General features: G+C 55.0%; 3 protein-coding genes across 3 annotated transcripts; 2 read left to right on the top strand and 1 right to left on the bottom strand.

Annotated features, from left to right (window-relative positions):
- Positions 1–1,105: 1,105 nt before the first annotated feature.
- S1PR4 (sphingosine-1-phosphate receptor 4) lies at positions 1,106–2,385 on the bottom strand. Its single transcript, XM_033082250.1, has one exon. The coding sequence runs from the start codon at positions 2,330–2,332 to the stop codon at positions 1,106–1,108; it is 1,227 nt and encodes a 408-aa protein (XP_032938141.1). The 5' UTR covers positions 2,333–2,385.
- A 3,769-nt stretch (positions 2,386–6,154) lies between these two features.
- LOC117008466 (mast cell protease 1A-like) lies at positions 6,155–7,785 on the top strand. The gene is made up of 5 exons (XM_033082346.1): positions 6,155–6,238; positions 6,318–6,465; positions 6,650–6,785; positions 7,016–7,267; positions 7,557–7,785. The coding sequence occupies exons 1-5, from the start codon at positions 6,175–6,177 to the stop codon at positions 7,689–7,691; spliced, it is 735 nt and encodes a 244-aa protein (XP_032938237.1). The 5' UTR covers positions 6,155–6,174; the 3' UTR covers positions 7,692–7,785.
- Positions 7,786–10,314: 2,529 nt separating this feature from the next.
- Positions 10,315–13,689, top strand: LOC117008502 (granzyme E-like). The gene is made up of 5 exons (XM_033082412.1): positions 10,315–10,477; positions 10,576–10,735; positions 12,155–12,296; positions 12,404–12,631; positions 13,057–13,689. The coding sequence occupies exons 1-5, from the start codon at positions 10,414–10,416 to the stop codon at positions 13,192–13,194; spliced, it is 732 nt and encodes a 243-aa protein (XP_032938303.1). The 5' UTR covers positions 10,315–10,413; the 3' UTR covers positions 13,195–13,689.
- Positions 13,690–14,361: the final 672 nt, after the last annotated feature.

Here is a 14,361-nt window from a genome sequence, read left to right as displayed (position 1 = left end):
GGATGGGATGCAATGGGATGCGATGGGATGGGATTTGGGATGGGATGGGATTTGGGATGGGATGCGATGCGATGGGATGAAGAGGATAAAGAGGATGAAGAGGATGAAGAGGGATGGAATAGGATGGGTTGGATGGTACAAGACAGGACAGGATGCGATGAACAGGACCAGACAGGAGGCTCCTGCTGCCCCCTGAGTGGAGTGATTCCCCTGTCCTGAGAACAGGAGAGCAACTCTAGCTGTTCCCAGACTAGAAAAGCATCTCCCAGGCAGTACCTGGCTTCCAGAGGGGAAAAAATCGAAGCAAATCAACCCAAGGCTTTCTGATCACCTCACTTTATTGCAAAACAAATGGGCTGCATGTTCAGCTCCTGCAGAGGAGCTGGGCCAGCAGTTTTTGTATGAGTCCCCAGTGCTTCAGCGGCCTTCTGGCACGGTGAGAGGAGGCATTTGGGTGCTGCTCTGAATTTTCCCTACATGAGAGAACAGAAGAGCAGGGATGTGAGGCACAAGCTGGCCATGTCTTCAGGCCCAGGATGGCACCAGGCTCCCCACTCTCTCTGGGCACCTCCTTCTGCCCTGTCACTGCAGCTCTGAGCACTGTCACAGCATTTGTCCTGGCTCAGTGCCCAGCCCCTGCCCCCTGTGGCTGCAGCCCTCTGCCATCCTTGGGCTGGGTAAGATATCAAGTTTGCATTCCTTCCCAGCAGCTGTGCCCATCACAGAAGGTCCAAAAAGATTCCAAAGGCTTGGGAGGGCCACCTGGTTGAGGAAATCCACTTTGCCACCGAGCCCTGGGGCAAAACACCCTCAGGTGGGCAGGTACAACACCTGTGCACACCCAAAGCACACACACAGAACCTGAGCCCTGCAGCTGTCCCAGCAGAGCATCAATCCTAAACTGTGTCTGTATCATTCACCTCCAGCCCAGGAGCAATTCCTGTCCCTGTGCTGCACCCACACTGAGGCACCATCCCGGTCTGACGGGGCTGGAAAAGCCCCAGCCCACAACTGCTCAGCCTGAGTCACTGCAGTCCTGCCAGGCCAGGACCAGCACCATGAGGTCCTGGGGGCTGTCTGGCATCTCTTGCCCTCCCTGTGCCCCTCACAGGCTGGGGAGATTGCTCATCATGCTGGAGTTGCTGGACAGAGGTGCCCTGGGCCGAGCATTCCAGGCCACGGAGCTGCGGAAGCTGTCCCGGTAGCGCAGGGAGCTCTCCGTGGAGGAGCCAGAATTGATGTCTGAGATGACCATGCAGCTGCCAGGCTTGCAGAGCCCAACCCTGACACAGCAGCAGCACAGCAGGCTCCCCACGGCACGGCGAACCTCCACACTGCGCAGGGAATAAATGACAGGATTGACCCCCGAGTTCAGCAGGGCCAGAGCCAGCGTCCAGTCCAGGCTGTGCAGGTGGGTGCAGGCCCCGGTCTCACAGAAAACATCAAAGAGCAGCAGCACAAAGAGGGGACTCCAGCAGAGGATGAAGGCTCCCAGGATCATCAGCACCGTCTTCAGCAGGCGCAGGGAGCGCCTGCGGCCGTGCCGGGAGCTGCTCTGCCTGGAGCTGGCCTGCACCAGGTGGAAGATGGAGATGTAGAGGCCGATGATGCCCAGGAGGATAATGCTGAACATAACCACCGAGAAGAGGATGTAGTTCTTGGAGTAGAGAGGCAGGAGCACGGAGCAGGCCTGGAAGTCACAGAGGCAGTTCCAGCCCAGCAGCGGCAGCAGCCCGATGACGAAGGCCAGCAGCCAGCAGGACACGATGAGGCCGCGCAGCCGCAGCGTCTTGCTGGCCTCGTTCTCCGCGATCGGCCTCACCATGGCACTGTAGCGCTCGATGGCCGTCACCAGCAGGCTGAAGGTGGAGGCGGCCAAGGCGATGAAGAGGATTCCCTCCCTCAGGAACCAGAGCTGTGGGGACAGCTGGAAGGTCCTGCTGCCCGACAGGCAGAGGTTGCACAGGTAGGCGATCCCTGCCAGCAGGTCGCTGAGGGTGATGCTGGCGATGCAGGAGTAGACCCAGCGCCGGCCCCGCAAGCAGCGCAGCACGGCCAGCAGCACCAGCAGGTTCTCCAGGATGATGATGCAGCTGATGATGGCGAAGGTGGTGCGGACCAGCCCCATGCCCTCATCCCCAGACTGCCTGTTGGTGAGCTTGCCTGAGAAGTTGTAGTGCTGCAGGATGATGTTCACGTTCCTCGTGGCAGCCAGCTGCAGGCAGGAGGCTTTTGTGCTGAGCAGGTCGAGTCTGAGCTCAGGATGTGGAGCAGAGTCCAGGGGAAGGAGGAGAGAGCGATTCACACGCCAGCTCAGTGCTGGAGCATCCATCTTCTGAGCCTGGGGCAGCAGTCAAGGGATGCTCGGTGGAGGAAGGAGTCAGGTAGGGCTTGGGGCAGAGCAGATCCTCTGTTTGAGGGCTGTGAGACTGAGCCCAGCAGCCCTGCTCAGCTTGGAGGTGAGAGTCAGAGCCCCATCTGCCAGCTCTGCAGCACTGAAAGAGCAAGGGGAGAGGAGGGTGAGGTGTTTTGTAAGTCCACCCATGAGCATGGGCTTCCTGTTGTTTAATAAAGTTTCCTGTTGTGACTGAGAGTATTGACATCTCTTCTACCAGCTATCATTTCTTGGTAAGGGTCTGGTTATTCTCGTCTTTGCTGTGGTTGTGAAGGTGTGACAAGAATGAAGTAACATGCCAGGGCCCTCTTTGGGTTGGAGCAGGCTGTGTCAAATGGGGCAACACCTTGATGGGTGGAGTCTATGGGAATGAACAGATCCAAGGGCTGGTAAGAGCTCCCAGACAGCTTGAGACACAAAGTGCTTTGCCTGCTGGGGTACTCAACTCACCCCTGAGCTCAGCAGAGAGCCACTGCCTCTCCCCCATCTGCTGTGTGCACCACCCACGCTCAAATCCATCCCTCTTCCTTCTTCAGGAGGAAGGGCCACACTGTTACACCTCAGGGCTCCTCCATGGGCCCAGCTCCAGCCACTCTCTCACATCCAGACACATCCATCCCCATCCTGCACTGTGTGTGCAGCAGCTCCAGGCACCTGGGTGGCTGCAGCTGAGCCTCAGCCCCTTCCACTTCAAAGGAAACCATCTGGTGGAAGCTGAGCACGTGCTCTGACACTGCACCTACACCTTCAACTCACCAAGCTAGAGATGGGTCAGGACCTTCCCACTGTCTCTCTTCACATGGGCATGGAAGGAGGCAAAAGCTGCTTCTCACCTTTGCTGGAGGCACAAAGTGCTGAGACCAGAACCAAGGCACGAGAACACGGCTGCATTGTTCATTTCTATCATTGGCCTAATTCTTTATGTCTGCAAAACTCGACGGGAGAGCCTTGCAACGTGCAACTGTGGCTGGGAATTTGCCTGAGGACTCACCTGTCATGGCTTGTGGGGGGCTCTTGCTGCCCGAGGGAGGTTCAGCAGTGCTCTCCAGCTCTTTGTCTGAGGCCCAGCATGGAGAAGGCAGTGGGGGCAGCTCCTTGTGCAAAATAAGTGAGGCTTCTACCTAGCAAAGTCAAAAAAAAGGGGAAGTTACAACATCAACCACATTTCTGTGCAGGGTGGACCCCACCCAAATCAGCTGCGAAGTGGCAGAGATAAAAGAAGAGCAGAGCACCTTTTAACTCGGGGTCACAGCAGAAGCTGAGCCCTGCTGTACCTGTGCTCTCACTCCAACTGCCGGGAAGTCACAAAGGTTGAGAGGAAAGAGCAGAGAGCTCTGCCATCAGCAGGGAGCTGTCCAGGGAGCCCATCCTCCGCTGGATCAGTGCATTGATCCCAGCCCGGATGGCAGCACAGACAACTGGAAAATGCAAAAGAGGCTCCTGCTGCACCAAGAGTGCAAGCAATAGTGGTTCTTGCCAAAAGCTGAGGGCTCCATGCTCCACCTTCACCCTTTCAACTGGGGTTTTGGCCTTTTCTATCAGCAGTGTGGAAAAAAACTCACAGTGATAAGGTCAGCAGATGACCCCGAGATTGAAGGAGCGGAAATCAGCAGCAGTGCTGGGCCATGAGCACTCAGAGGGGAGCAGGGCTGCATGCTCAGCACCGAGAGCTCGCTCCCAAACACTCGGGGTGATGCCCACAAATCACTGGGATCCAAAGGATCAGAGTGATCCTGGCACAGCACCCCTGTGAGCATTGCTCCTGCTTCAGGGTGAGCCTCCAGCTGATGAGTCTGTTCAGAACTGGTGGGATGTTCCTGCAAGGTCAGAGGATGGAGAAGCTTGCCTTGTCTGGGGCCCTAAGCAGCTTCTCAAAGAGCTGGCAATGTGTGAGGAGTCTCAGAGACTCCTGACAGGAGAGAAGTCTGTGGAGAAGGTGGGATGGGGACAGGAAAACCCTTTGGATGGCTGGGACAGCTTGACCCCCTCACCCTTGGTGTGCAGGTTCTCTGGATCAGCAAAACATTGAAGGATCTTCCTAATGCCCTTCCACAAACACATCCAAGGCATGGAGTCCCCAGCTCACCACTGGGGGCTAATGGGGCTCTCCTTGCCTGAGCCCCCACACGAGGGACAGTTCCTGTTCTGTCCTGTCCCCGTTTCTCTGCACAGCCTGGGCTGTATCTGAGCACTTCTCCTTTGCTGCCATCTCAGCTCAGATGTTCTTTTGAGGCAAAGTGGGGCAGGAGAGGGACACCCCTTCTGCAGCATTTCTCATCTCTTCCCTTCAGATCAAGGCCACAATCTGCCTGAAACTGCCTGATGGCTCTGAGTGCTGGGCTTGGAAGGGCCAGGGGAGGCACAGGGGACAGTCAAAGCCCTGTGGACCTGCTCCAGTTCCATGGCTAAAGTCGTGGGTAGTGATGATGCTGAGATGAGGCACCTCAGCAGAGAATCCCTGGAACCCTCCAGAGGTCAACAGGAAGGCCAAAATACCCTGGCCTCAGAGAGGAGAACTTGTCTGCAGTCCAAGGAACTCCAGAGAGGAACAGGAGAGCAGCAGCCTGGAGCTCAGCTCCCTGTGTCCATGGCCTGCCCAGTCCCCCCTGTCCCGAGGCTGCTGCTCCCCAGGAGGGTTTCCAGCCACAGATTGTGGGGGGCCACAAGCAGCTGCAGGGGAAAGACAGCAAGTTACAAACACAAGATAAAATATTGATAATTCCTGTTGAGGTTTTCCTGCTGCGCTGCTGCACAGTCCTGATTAAAGCTTGTATTTTCAGACATTATGATTAAAAAAATAAAACAAAACATGGGTGAAGCTCAGTGGAGAGCTCTGTGTCAGGCAGCCCCCAGGTTGGCTCATGGACATCAGGCATCCCCATCTCTGTCCCACACCTCTCCCTCCCCACCCACCCATCCTGTCCCCTCTTTGTGGCCCCAGCACAGCCCAAGGCATCCACTTGCCCGCAGGTGTTTTTCTGCTCCAGGAAGGGTGGAGCAGGCTGGTTTAAAAATGACTGATCGCTCCTGGCAGTTGGGTGGTTGCACTTCCCCACTTTGGTCTCTTCTGTTGCAGAGCAGTGTTTCCCACATCCCAGTCCCCAAGCTGGCAGGTGCTTCTGGCCCCAGGGGAGCCAAGAAGAACCAGCAAGGCCCCTCTGACCTGGGGTGACACCAAATCCTGCAGATCTGACTTTTCACAGTGCTCAAAAACCGTCCCAGGCACAGCTGTTGTGCCCTTTCATTTAAATCAGGTGGTGGTGATGGTGGATCTCTGTAGAAAAAGAGGCTCTGCAGTGCATCTGTTGAAGGAAAACGAGAATATGAAAGAGCAAGTGTGAGGATTGTCTCCTCTAGACCGCACTCATTACTTTAAATGGCAAAGTTTTGTTGTCGTTTTTTTTTTTTTTTAAAGTGGCTTTTTTTAAGAACCTTGCATTTCCTCAAGGTAAAAACAGAAAGTGTGGAATAAATGTTAAATCACACCTCAAAACCACCACAGGACACCTCCCTGTTGCTGTCAGCACCCCTGTGGCTGTGGTGTATCAGGCTCTGTCTGCCCTGGCCTCTCTGTCCTGTGCTATCTCCCATCAATCACAGCCCCTGGCACATGGGCACTGAGCAGGCCAGCCCAGAGATGCCCTGATTAGCACAATCAGCCCTTGCACACGGTTTCCTGCTGCTGGGCACAGCTGCCTCCAGGCCATAAAACCAGCCCCTGGCACGGGGAAACTCCAGACTTGCACACATCTGGAGAGGAGCATCCAGCTGTGGCAGAGATGTGCCAGCCCCAGACACTGCCTGCCCTGCTGCTCCTGCTCTGCTGCCCATGGGCCAGGACCAGTAAGTCAGGGCTTTGCTGGCAGTGAGGTGGCTCTTTAGGGCTCTGAGCTGGCTCATTCTGTGCTGGGGTGTCTTGCAGGTGCTCTGAGGGCTCAGATTGTGGGGGGCCACGAGGCACAGCCCCACTCCCACCCGTACATGGCGTACCTGAAGATAGCAGAGCTGGGGAGCTGTGGGGGCTTCCTGGTGGCCCCTGACTGGGTGATGTCAGCTGCACACTGCATGGGGTGAGTACCTGATACAGGGGCTTTATCCTCTTCTTTCTCCACTAGCCTGGGAGCTCCTTCCCTGGAGAAATTTTGGAGCAGGTTCCTCTTGTGCTGGGCAGCTCTCTCCACTTGAATGCCAAAATGAGGGAGGTGGGTGACACCCAGCCTGATTTCCTCTTTCTCCCTTCTACTGCCATGCCAGGAATATCACAGTCATCCTGGGGGCTCACAACATCCAAGAACCAGAAAAAACCCAGCAGGTCAGGGGAGTCCTCAAGTACCACGAGCACCCTGAGTACGACCCCAGCACGATGGAAAACGACATCATGCTGCTCCAGGCAAGGAGTTCTGTGGGGCACAGGGTGGGCTGAGGCTGGCAGGGACTGGGCAGGGCTTGTCCTGGCTGCAAAGCTGCTTCTGCAAAGGTGCTGGAGGCTGGCGGATTGGGAGGGACCTGGGAAGGAGCCATGGGCTTTGGTGGCTTTGACAGCAGCTCCCTGGAGCTTGCAGAGCCTGCTAGACCCTGTGTTCTGCTCACAGCTCTCTCTCAACCCCCTGCTTTCCCCAGCTAACATCAAAAGCCATTTACAATGACTATGTCCAGCCCATCCCTCTGCCCAAGACCGGCAGTGACCTCCCCATGGGCACCAAGTGTGTGATCGCCGGCTGGGGGCTCATCGATGAGGACAGGGCCACCAACAAACTCTTTGAGACCAAAGTCTCCATCTACAGCCGCAGGAAATGCATCCTCTTCTACCCACACCTTGATTCTGGCATGATCTGTGCAGGCAGCTTCCACGAGCTGAAGGATTCCAGCCAGGTATGGAGAGGGCACCTGGGGCTGTCTGGGAGCAGGAGCTGCTGCTGGCAGGGGCACAGCCAGCTCCCAGGGCAGGTGACAAGATCACAGTTCCCATAAGGACTGGCTCTCTGGATGTCCTCACAGCATCCACAGTCCCTGCACAGCACCAGGGTAGAGCCCCAGCTTGGGCAGCCCCTTCAGCTGGGTGGGATATGGGGCCAGGAATGGAGCCAAGGCAGGGAGGGGCCAGGGAGAAACCTGTTACCACAGGGAAGAGGCCTCTAAAATCAATCTCATCTCTCCCCAGGGAGATTCTGGTGGCCCCCTGGTATGTAATAAAGTGGCACATGGTGTTGTGTCCTTTGGCTACAATGCCCCACCTGGGGTCTACACCCGCATCTCCAACTACCTGCCCTGGATCAACAAAGTCATGAAGAAGTAGTGGCAGTGGCAGCACTTTCTCCAGCTCTGGCGTGGCCCTGGAGACTGCAACAGCTTCCTTCCTGCCCCTGCTGAAGGCTCAACTCCCTCTCTCTCCTCGGGAACCCAGGTGACCTGATCAGTGCACTTGAGGGTCCCCTTCATTCTGTTCTGAGGCTGCTCCTGTCCCATGCCCTGCCTGCCCCAGGACTGTGTTAAATCACCCTGGCACAAGCAGGGATGGCCCCAGATGGCACAAAAAGAGGCTGTCCCACAGCAGACCCCACTTCCTTCAGAGATAACCCTGTTCCTGCTTGAACCTTGCTGCACTTAAAGTACCCACAGTAAACTCAGAGCTGCAGCTCCCAGTGTGCGTCATCTTTTTTGTGGCCTTGCCACAGGGTACAGGAGGGAGGGTCTGGCTGCTGCATGAGAGGAGCTGGGCCAGCAGCAATCACAGCTCTGCATCCTGAATAACTGGCAGGCTCAGAAACAAGAGGTATGGTTGCCTTTCCTGGGCTCACAGGGATGGTAAGGAGGAAAAATGCTCAGATAGAAATGTTCTGGGAAAAATGATGGGCACACACTCCCTTCACCAACTTCAGCATCGCTGTCACCCTCCTGGGAGCGCAGGCAGTTGGGGATGTGGGGCAGCAGCAGTGACCAGGACCCCCAAGCTGTCGTTCTCTGCAGAGTAAAGGCTGCTCCTCTGAAGTGCTGCACCCCAGGACACAGCACAGGCCACACAGCGAGGTCACAGCGCACACCAGGCTTGTCTTCCCAGCTGTCTGAGCTGCAAGAGGCTTCAGTGGGAGGAGAGGGCTGGACTTTTTGTGGACTGTGCCCTTGGGTGTAGGCAGGTGGCTGTTAAGACACCAGGTTCAGAGCTTCAGGATCCCAGAGAGGAGGCACACCCCAAGTCCCAGCTGTTACACACCCACTGCTTCCAGGCTTTGCCTGCTGCCAGCAGCCTCAATCCATCCCCATTTCTGCACCATGTCCTGGGTAGAAACAAAGAAAGGATTGAACTGAAAGGGTTGATGAAGGACAAAAGTGCCTGACCCCAAGCCACTTCCTCCTTTCCTCCCATGATAACTGCAGGGGCCCAGCTGGGTCCCTGGAGAAGGCAGGGACAAGTCCTGCCTGGCTGCTCTGAAGCTGCTTGGCACATCCTTGTCCCCCTGACCAGAGGCTGTTCTGGTGGCAGCCCAGACCTCTCCCCTCAGCTGGATGATGCCCACAGACAAGTTCTCCCCACAAAGGATGGTCGAGCACTGTTTTCAGACAGAAAGAGTCTGAACTTCCTTCCATGACCTGCACCAGGGCTCTCTGAGCCCTCATCTCCTTCACCCCAGATCATTTCTGGTGGCATCTCCTGCGTACAGAGAGAACCAAGAGTTCCCTGGGGAAGATGACGTGGGACAGAGATGATGCTCTGGGAAAGGAGTGAGTGCAGAACTCCCTGGCAGGGGGTGACGGATGTCCGTGATGTCAGGAGCAGACTGAGGTGGTTTGTGGTGGAAAAAACCAGTGGGGAACATTAAACATATGAAAACTGTCTGCAGTCCAGGGGAAGGGGATGCTCCCATGGCCTTTCCCAGTCTCCCACTGGTCACCCCCATCACACGGAGGAGGTTTCCACAGTCCAGCCTGGATTTCTGCTCGTAAATCCTCCACATTCTATCATGGGATGAAGGAAAACTGCATCACCTCTGCCTTCAGCACCCAGGCTGCCCTGGGGAAACTAAGAAGGGTCCATGTTTGGGCTTCTGCTCACAGCTGCTATCAGCTCGGAAATCTGCAAGTGAACAGGCTGCAGCTGCTTATCTGTGCATTATGAATCTTTGTCACGTCAGGCTTTTCCTCGAAGCTCCAACTGCTGCAGGCTTTGCACGAGAATGGCAACATGTAGCTTAAAACTGGGGTTTACCCAGTGGCACTGGGGGCAGAGGGGAAAGCAGATTTACTGGCAGTGAGGCCCCGTTTCGTCACAGCTGAACTGCCAATGTTCCGAGTTTGCTCTGACTGTAAAATTCCAGAGTGGATTGGACTGGAAGGGCTGGGATCATCTCGTTCCACACCTCCCAGGCTGCTCCAGCCACAATGTCCAGCCTGGCCTTGGATCTGCCAGGGATCCAGGGGCAGCCACAGCTGCTCTGGGCACCTGTGCCAGCCCTGCCCACCCTCCAGGGAAGAATTTCATCCCAGTATCAGCAGTGCCATGTTACAAACATATTCATGGCAATTCTGCTCTCTTAGCCAAGGCTGCAGCTACTGAAGGTCCTCACCTGCCACTGCACAGTCTTTGGAACTGATGTATTAGGCTAAAAAAACTCATTCATGTAGAGCTCGTGATAAAAATCAAGAGGGTTTGCAAGTGCTCAACAGAGAATAGAAGCTGCAAGGGAAGATCTCACTGGAAGTCAAAGAGGTGAGGGTGGGTGCATTGCCCGCAGCTTCCAGAACAAACACAAAGTTCTAAAATTGGCTCTGGCTTCAGAAGGACGTCAGATCCCTCAGATCAGACCTGTGATGGAGGTGGATTATCAATCCACCCAAGGCCAAGACTGAATTCCCCTTTCGCATTGCTGAGACGTGCAACTTGGGGAGAGATTCTTCAGATGAGTCTGACTTCTGTGGTTTCCTGGAGTCTGGTCTCAGGCTATAAAACCTTGCTGGGAGCAGGATGAGACCCCAGACGCAGCCCCAGCTCTAGGGGATCCACTGGAGCCCAGAAGGCTGTGATGAAGCCCCTGCACACGCTGCTGCTGCCCGTCCTGCTGCTGATGTGCCCCCCAGCCAGAGCTGGTAAGTAGAGTGGGCTGGAGGTGAGGAGAGGGAGGGGGAAGGATGAATCTCAGCCCTGTGCCCTCCAAACCCCTCATCCTCAGCCCCATCCATTGCAGATTATCCCTGGAAGTGGAGGGAGAGAAGAGCAGAAGCCAAGGCAGGCTCCAGGACCCACCCCACACCCTACATGGCCTATCTGCAGGGGAAGGACAACCATTTCTGTGGAGGATTCCTCGTGGCCCCTGGCTGGGTGATGACAGCAGCTCAGTGCCTCGTGTAAGTCTTGGCTGTATCTGCCCCACCACAGCCTGGGGAGCATCTCCTCCAGGGACAGCTGGAGTCACTTCAGCCATGACCAGGCTCCTTCCTCGGGCAGGGCACGGCTTGGGGACAGCTCTGAGCCCCATCTCCCTCCCCAGCCCACCCTCAGATATTCACCCTGATTTTTTTCCCCCTTCTATGACTCATTTTATTTTCCCCAGATGTCAATAATGAGAGGTCAGAGTGGCTTCTTCCCTTGCTGGCACTGATCTCCTGTCAGGCTTTGTCCTTTCTGACACCAACTTGTTTGTTGGCAGAGTTATTTCCTATGAGCCAGCTGCTTGCCCAGCCCTTTTCCACCCCTCCAGCTGGGGTATGGATGGGCAGGAGGACTTTCCCAGATGTGCAGAGCTCTGGGTGTAGCTCCCACACACCTCAGGGCTGAGAGCTCTCCCCTGGTGCCAGTGACAGGCTCGGGGCCAGTCCCCACACCTGGGCAGCAAAAGGGAGGATCCAGGAGCCCTAAACCTCGCCTGGGAGGTTGGGAGGGACTCCTGCAAATACCCAAGGTCCTTACCAATTTTCCTGAGGCAGAATTTTCTGCAGGTGATGTAGGGGATAGAGAAATATCCTGATTTAGAAATCTCTGGAATTCCATGGGCTTGTAAAGCCCAGAACAAGAGAGCAGCATTGGACCAAATGTACCCAAATGTAGCTTTCTTTTTGGTCCCTGGTGATAGTTTTACCAGGACCTGAGAGTGCTAATATCGATCAGCCATCTCTCAGAAGCTCACATTTAGTCAGCAGAGAAAGACTGGAGGCCTTACTAGATGAGTTCCACAAGAATCTTTGTTTCATGCCAAGGGTGATCAAGCAGGGATCTCTCAGAACAAAGGGCAGACAGCCGCATTTATAGGTTTAGGGGGGATTCAAACTACAGCCAATAAAAGTTTATTCAAAGAACAGCATCCAATCTAAGTGAGAAGTTCTAAAGGTGAACTGACCAATTACACAGACTAATTTATAACCAATTATCTTCCAAAGTGTTAGGAGAGTGACCAAATTCTTGAGGAATTTGGCTCAACCTTGGTATCTAGGATACCTTATCTATTATAGCAAGTTCCAGGGGCCAGGGGAAGATGGCTTTGGGGGAATTGTATCATCCACACCCAGCTTGAGGTGTGCAGAGCTCAGGTGGGAGCTCAGGTGGGAGCTTGCTCTGCCTCTTGGCTGGCCAGATTCCCTGGCAGAGCTCCTTGCTCCCACCCTTCTTCTTAAAAAGTACATGTATAATATATTTTGTGCATAAGGAATCCATACAAACTGTATCTGTGTAATTGGACTGTCCTGGCCATGCCCCTGGGAGGTGAAGCTCAGCGTTCCCAGGCAAGACAGAGACAAGCTGGTGACACCCACTGTGCTTGATTTCACCAGGCACAAACCTCTGACTGTCATCCTGGGAGCCCACACACTCCAAAGCAGAGAGGAAAGCTGGCAAACCTTCAAGGTCAAGGAGTATCACTGCCACCCAGATTTTACAAGCCCTAAGAAGGGAAATGACATCCTTTTGCTGAAGGTAACCTGGCTGGAGCAACCTGATGTGCAGAGCAGAGCTGCAACCCTGGAGCAGAAGTGGATTACAGGCCAACCACTCATCTCTGTGTTTTCTGTCCCCTTGCCCAGCTGAATGGCAATGCCACAAGCAATGACCACGTCAGGCCCATTTCCTTTGGGACATCCAAAGTTCGTGCCAAGTGCAGTGTGGTGGGCTGGGGCGGCGGGACAGACGCTGGCACCCTGCGTGAGGCCACTGTCGACATCATCAAAACAAGGGACTGCCTCAACCGGTACCCAGGACTCGCTGACAACTTGATTTGTGGCGACAGCAAATCCTCCTGGGTACCTGAAAAGGTCAGTCTGTGATCAGGGAGGAGGAGGAGGCTGTGGGGGAGGTTTTAGCCACGGGCAAAGCACCAGGGAGAAGAGGATTGTTGTCACCCGTGGCACGGGACCTGGGAGTTGGCAGCAGCACAGGGGGAAAACAGCTTGGCCAGAGGGGCTCACCCTGAGTCTCATTGTTGGTCTGAGTGTGTTTTGTATCTGAAGCCAGCAGAAGGGCAGAAATGAAGCTTCAGAGTTCCCCCAGCTGGATTCCCAAACCAAGCTGTCACCAGTCCCTTGTGGAGGCAGAGTTATCCCCATCCACTGCCAGTCCAGGCTTCTGCTGGGGAAATTCTGTCCTGATGCTTGCACCTGTTCTTTGCAGAGGCATTCATTCCCATTCCTTCCCTGGAGTTCCCACAACCCAGCACTGATCTCTCTGTTCCTTTCCACAGGGTGATGCTGGGGATCCACTGGTCTGCAACAACAAAGCCTATGGCATCTTCTCCTACAAGCACAACAACTTGCCTGGGTTCTACACACACATTGCTCCTTTCCTCCCCTGGGTCAACAATGTCCTGAAGTCAGCGTGACCCTGCTCCCCCTGCAGCTGCTGCCCTGGAGAGCTCACCCTCCAGAGCCCAGTCCTCACCAGCTTTCTTTTCCTTTCTCCCTGGGAAACACCTCCCACTGGTCCTGGTGGATGTGGCCAGGATTTCTCTGCGGCCAAGCCGAGCTCTGTCCTGGTGGGGCTGGCACAGAGGTTGTGCCCTGGCCGTGTTTGTCCCCTGTGCACACTGGGGGGTGCCTGCACTCCTTCACTGCTGCCCTGTTCAGCCCTTTGTGGCTCCAGCTCCGGAGAGGAAGCAGTAGGACAGCCCTAGAGAGGTTCCAGTAGCTGAGGGATGTCTGTGACCCTCAGGGGAAGGCTGCACCATGAGATCAGAGGCATCCAAAGAGCAGCCTCCTCCCATCTGTCATTTGTGACACCACATGTCTGGCTGCTCCTTTGCCCAAGCCCTGGGGCTACAGGGCTGCCCAAGCTCCAAGGAGGACACTTCCAGCTCCTGCTGTGCCCTACCTCTGAAACCTGCTGCCTCCTTTCTCCCCTCTTCTGTATCTCCAGTGTTGGCAGAACACACAAAACCAATAAATCTCATCAGCATTTGAAAGCCTTTTTCCTGGTGCAATTTGGATTTCTCTGGGCCACTGGCTCCAGTCCTGAACAGCTCAGGAGAAAGCCACAGCTCAAAGAGCTCAATCCCAAGCTGGAGGTTTCCACCCCAACCAGTGGCCTCCATTTTCTGTACCATCCAAACCTCCAGAATAGATAAGAGTGAAATCCAGTCTGGATGTCAGGGCAGGGACTCTCCTCATTCCCTCCAGGGATCTCCAAGCTGGTACTTTGGGGGATTTCTTCACTCCATCACATCCTCTCCCCCATGGGCCCCTCTCAGTTCTTTCCCATCCCCCCTTTGGCTGCCATTCCACACAAAACCAGCATCTTCCCCCCAGTGCAGCTCTGTCACTCACAGGTATTCATTGAGGCACAATGAGTCATCTTTTTAGAGAGGAACCACACAGCCCCACCACAGTGTGACAGTCAGTAAATATTTTATTCCTACATGTCGTGGTTTAAGACAAAAAAATAAACCCCTGCCTCTTTTACAATAGAGCTTAAAAATATTGCAACCTGAGGAAATTAATCTGGAGATTTGGCAAGAGACCCAGCAAGAGGAGCTCGAACACTTCCGTCAGAT

The sequence above is a fragment of the Catharus ustulatus genome, chromosome 29, assembly GCF_009819885.2.
Source record: "Catharus ustulatus isolate bCatUst1 chromosome 29, bCatUst1.pri.v2, whole genome shotgun sequence".
In the NCBI taxonomy this organism is placed as follows: Eukaryota; Metazoa; Chordata; class Aves; order Passeriformes; family Turdidae; genus Catharus; species Catharus ustulatus.
The sequence above is the reverse complement of the archived record's forward strand: the minus strand, read 5'-3'. Positions and strand labels throughout refer to the sequence as shown.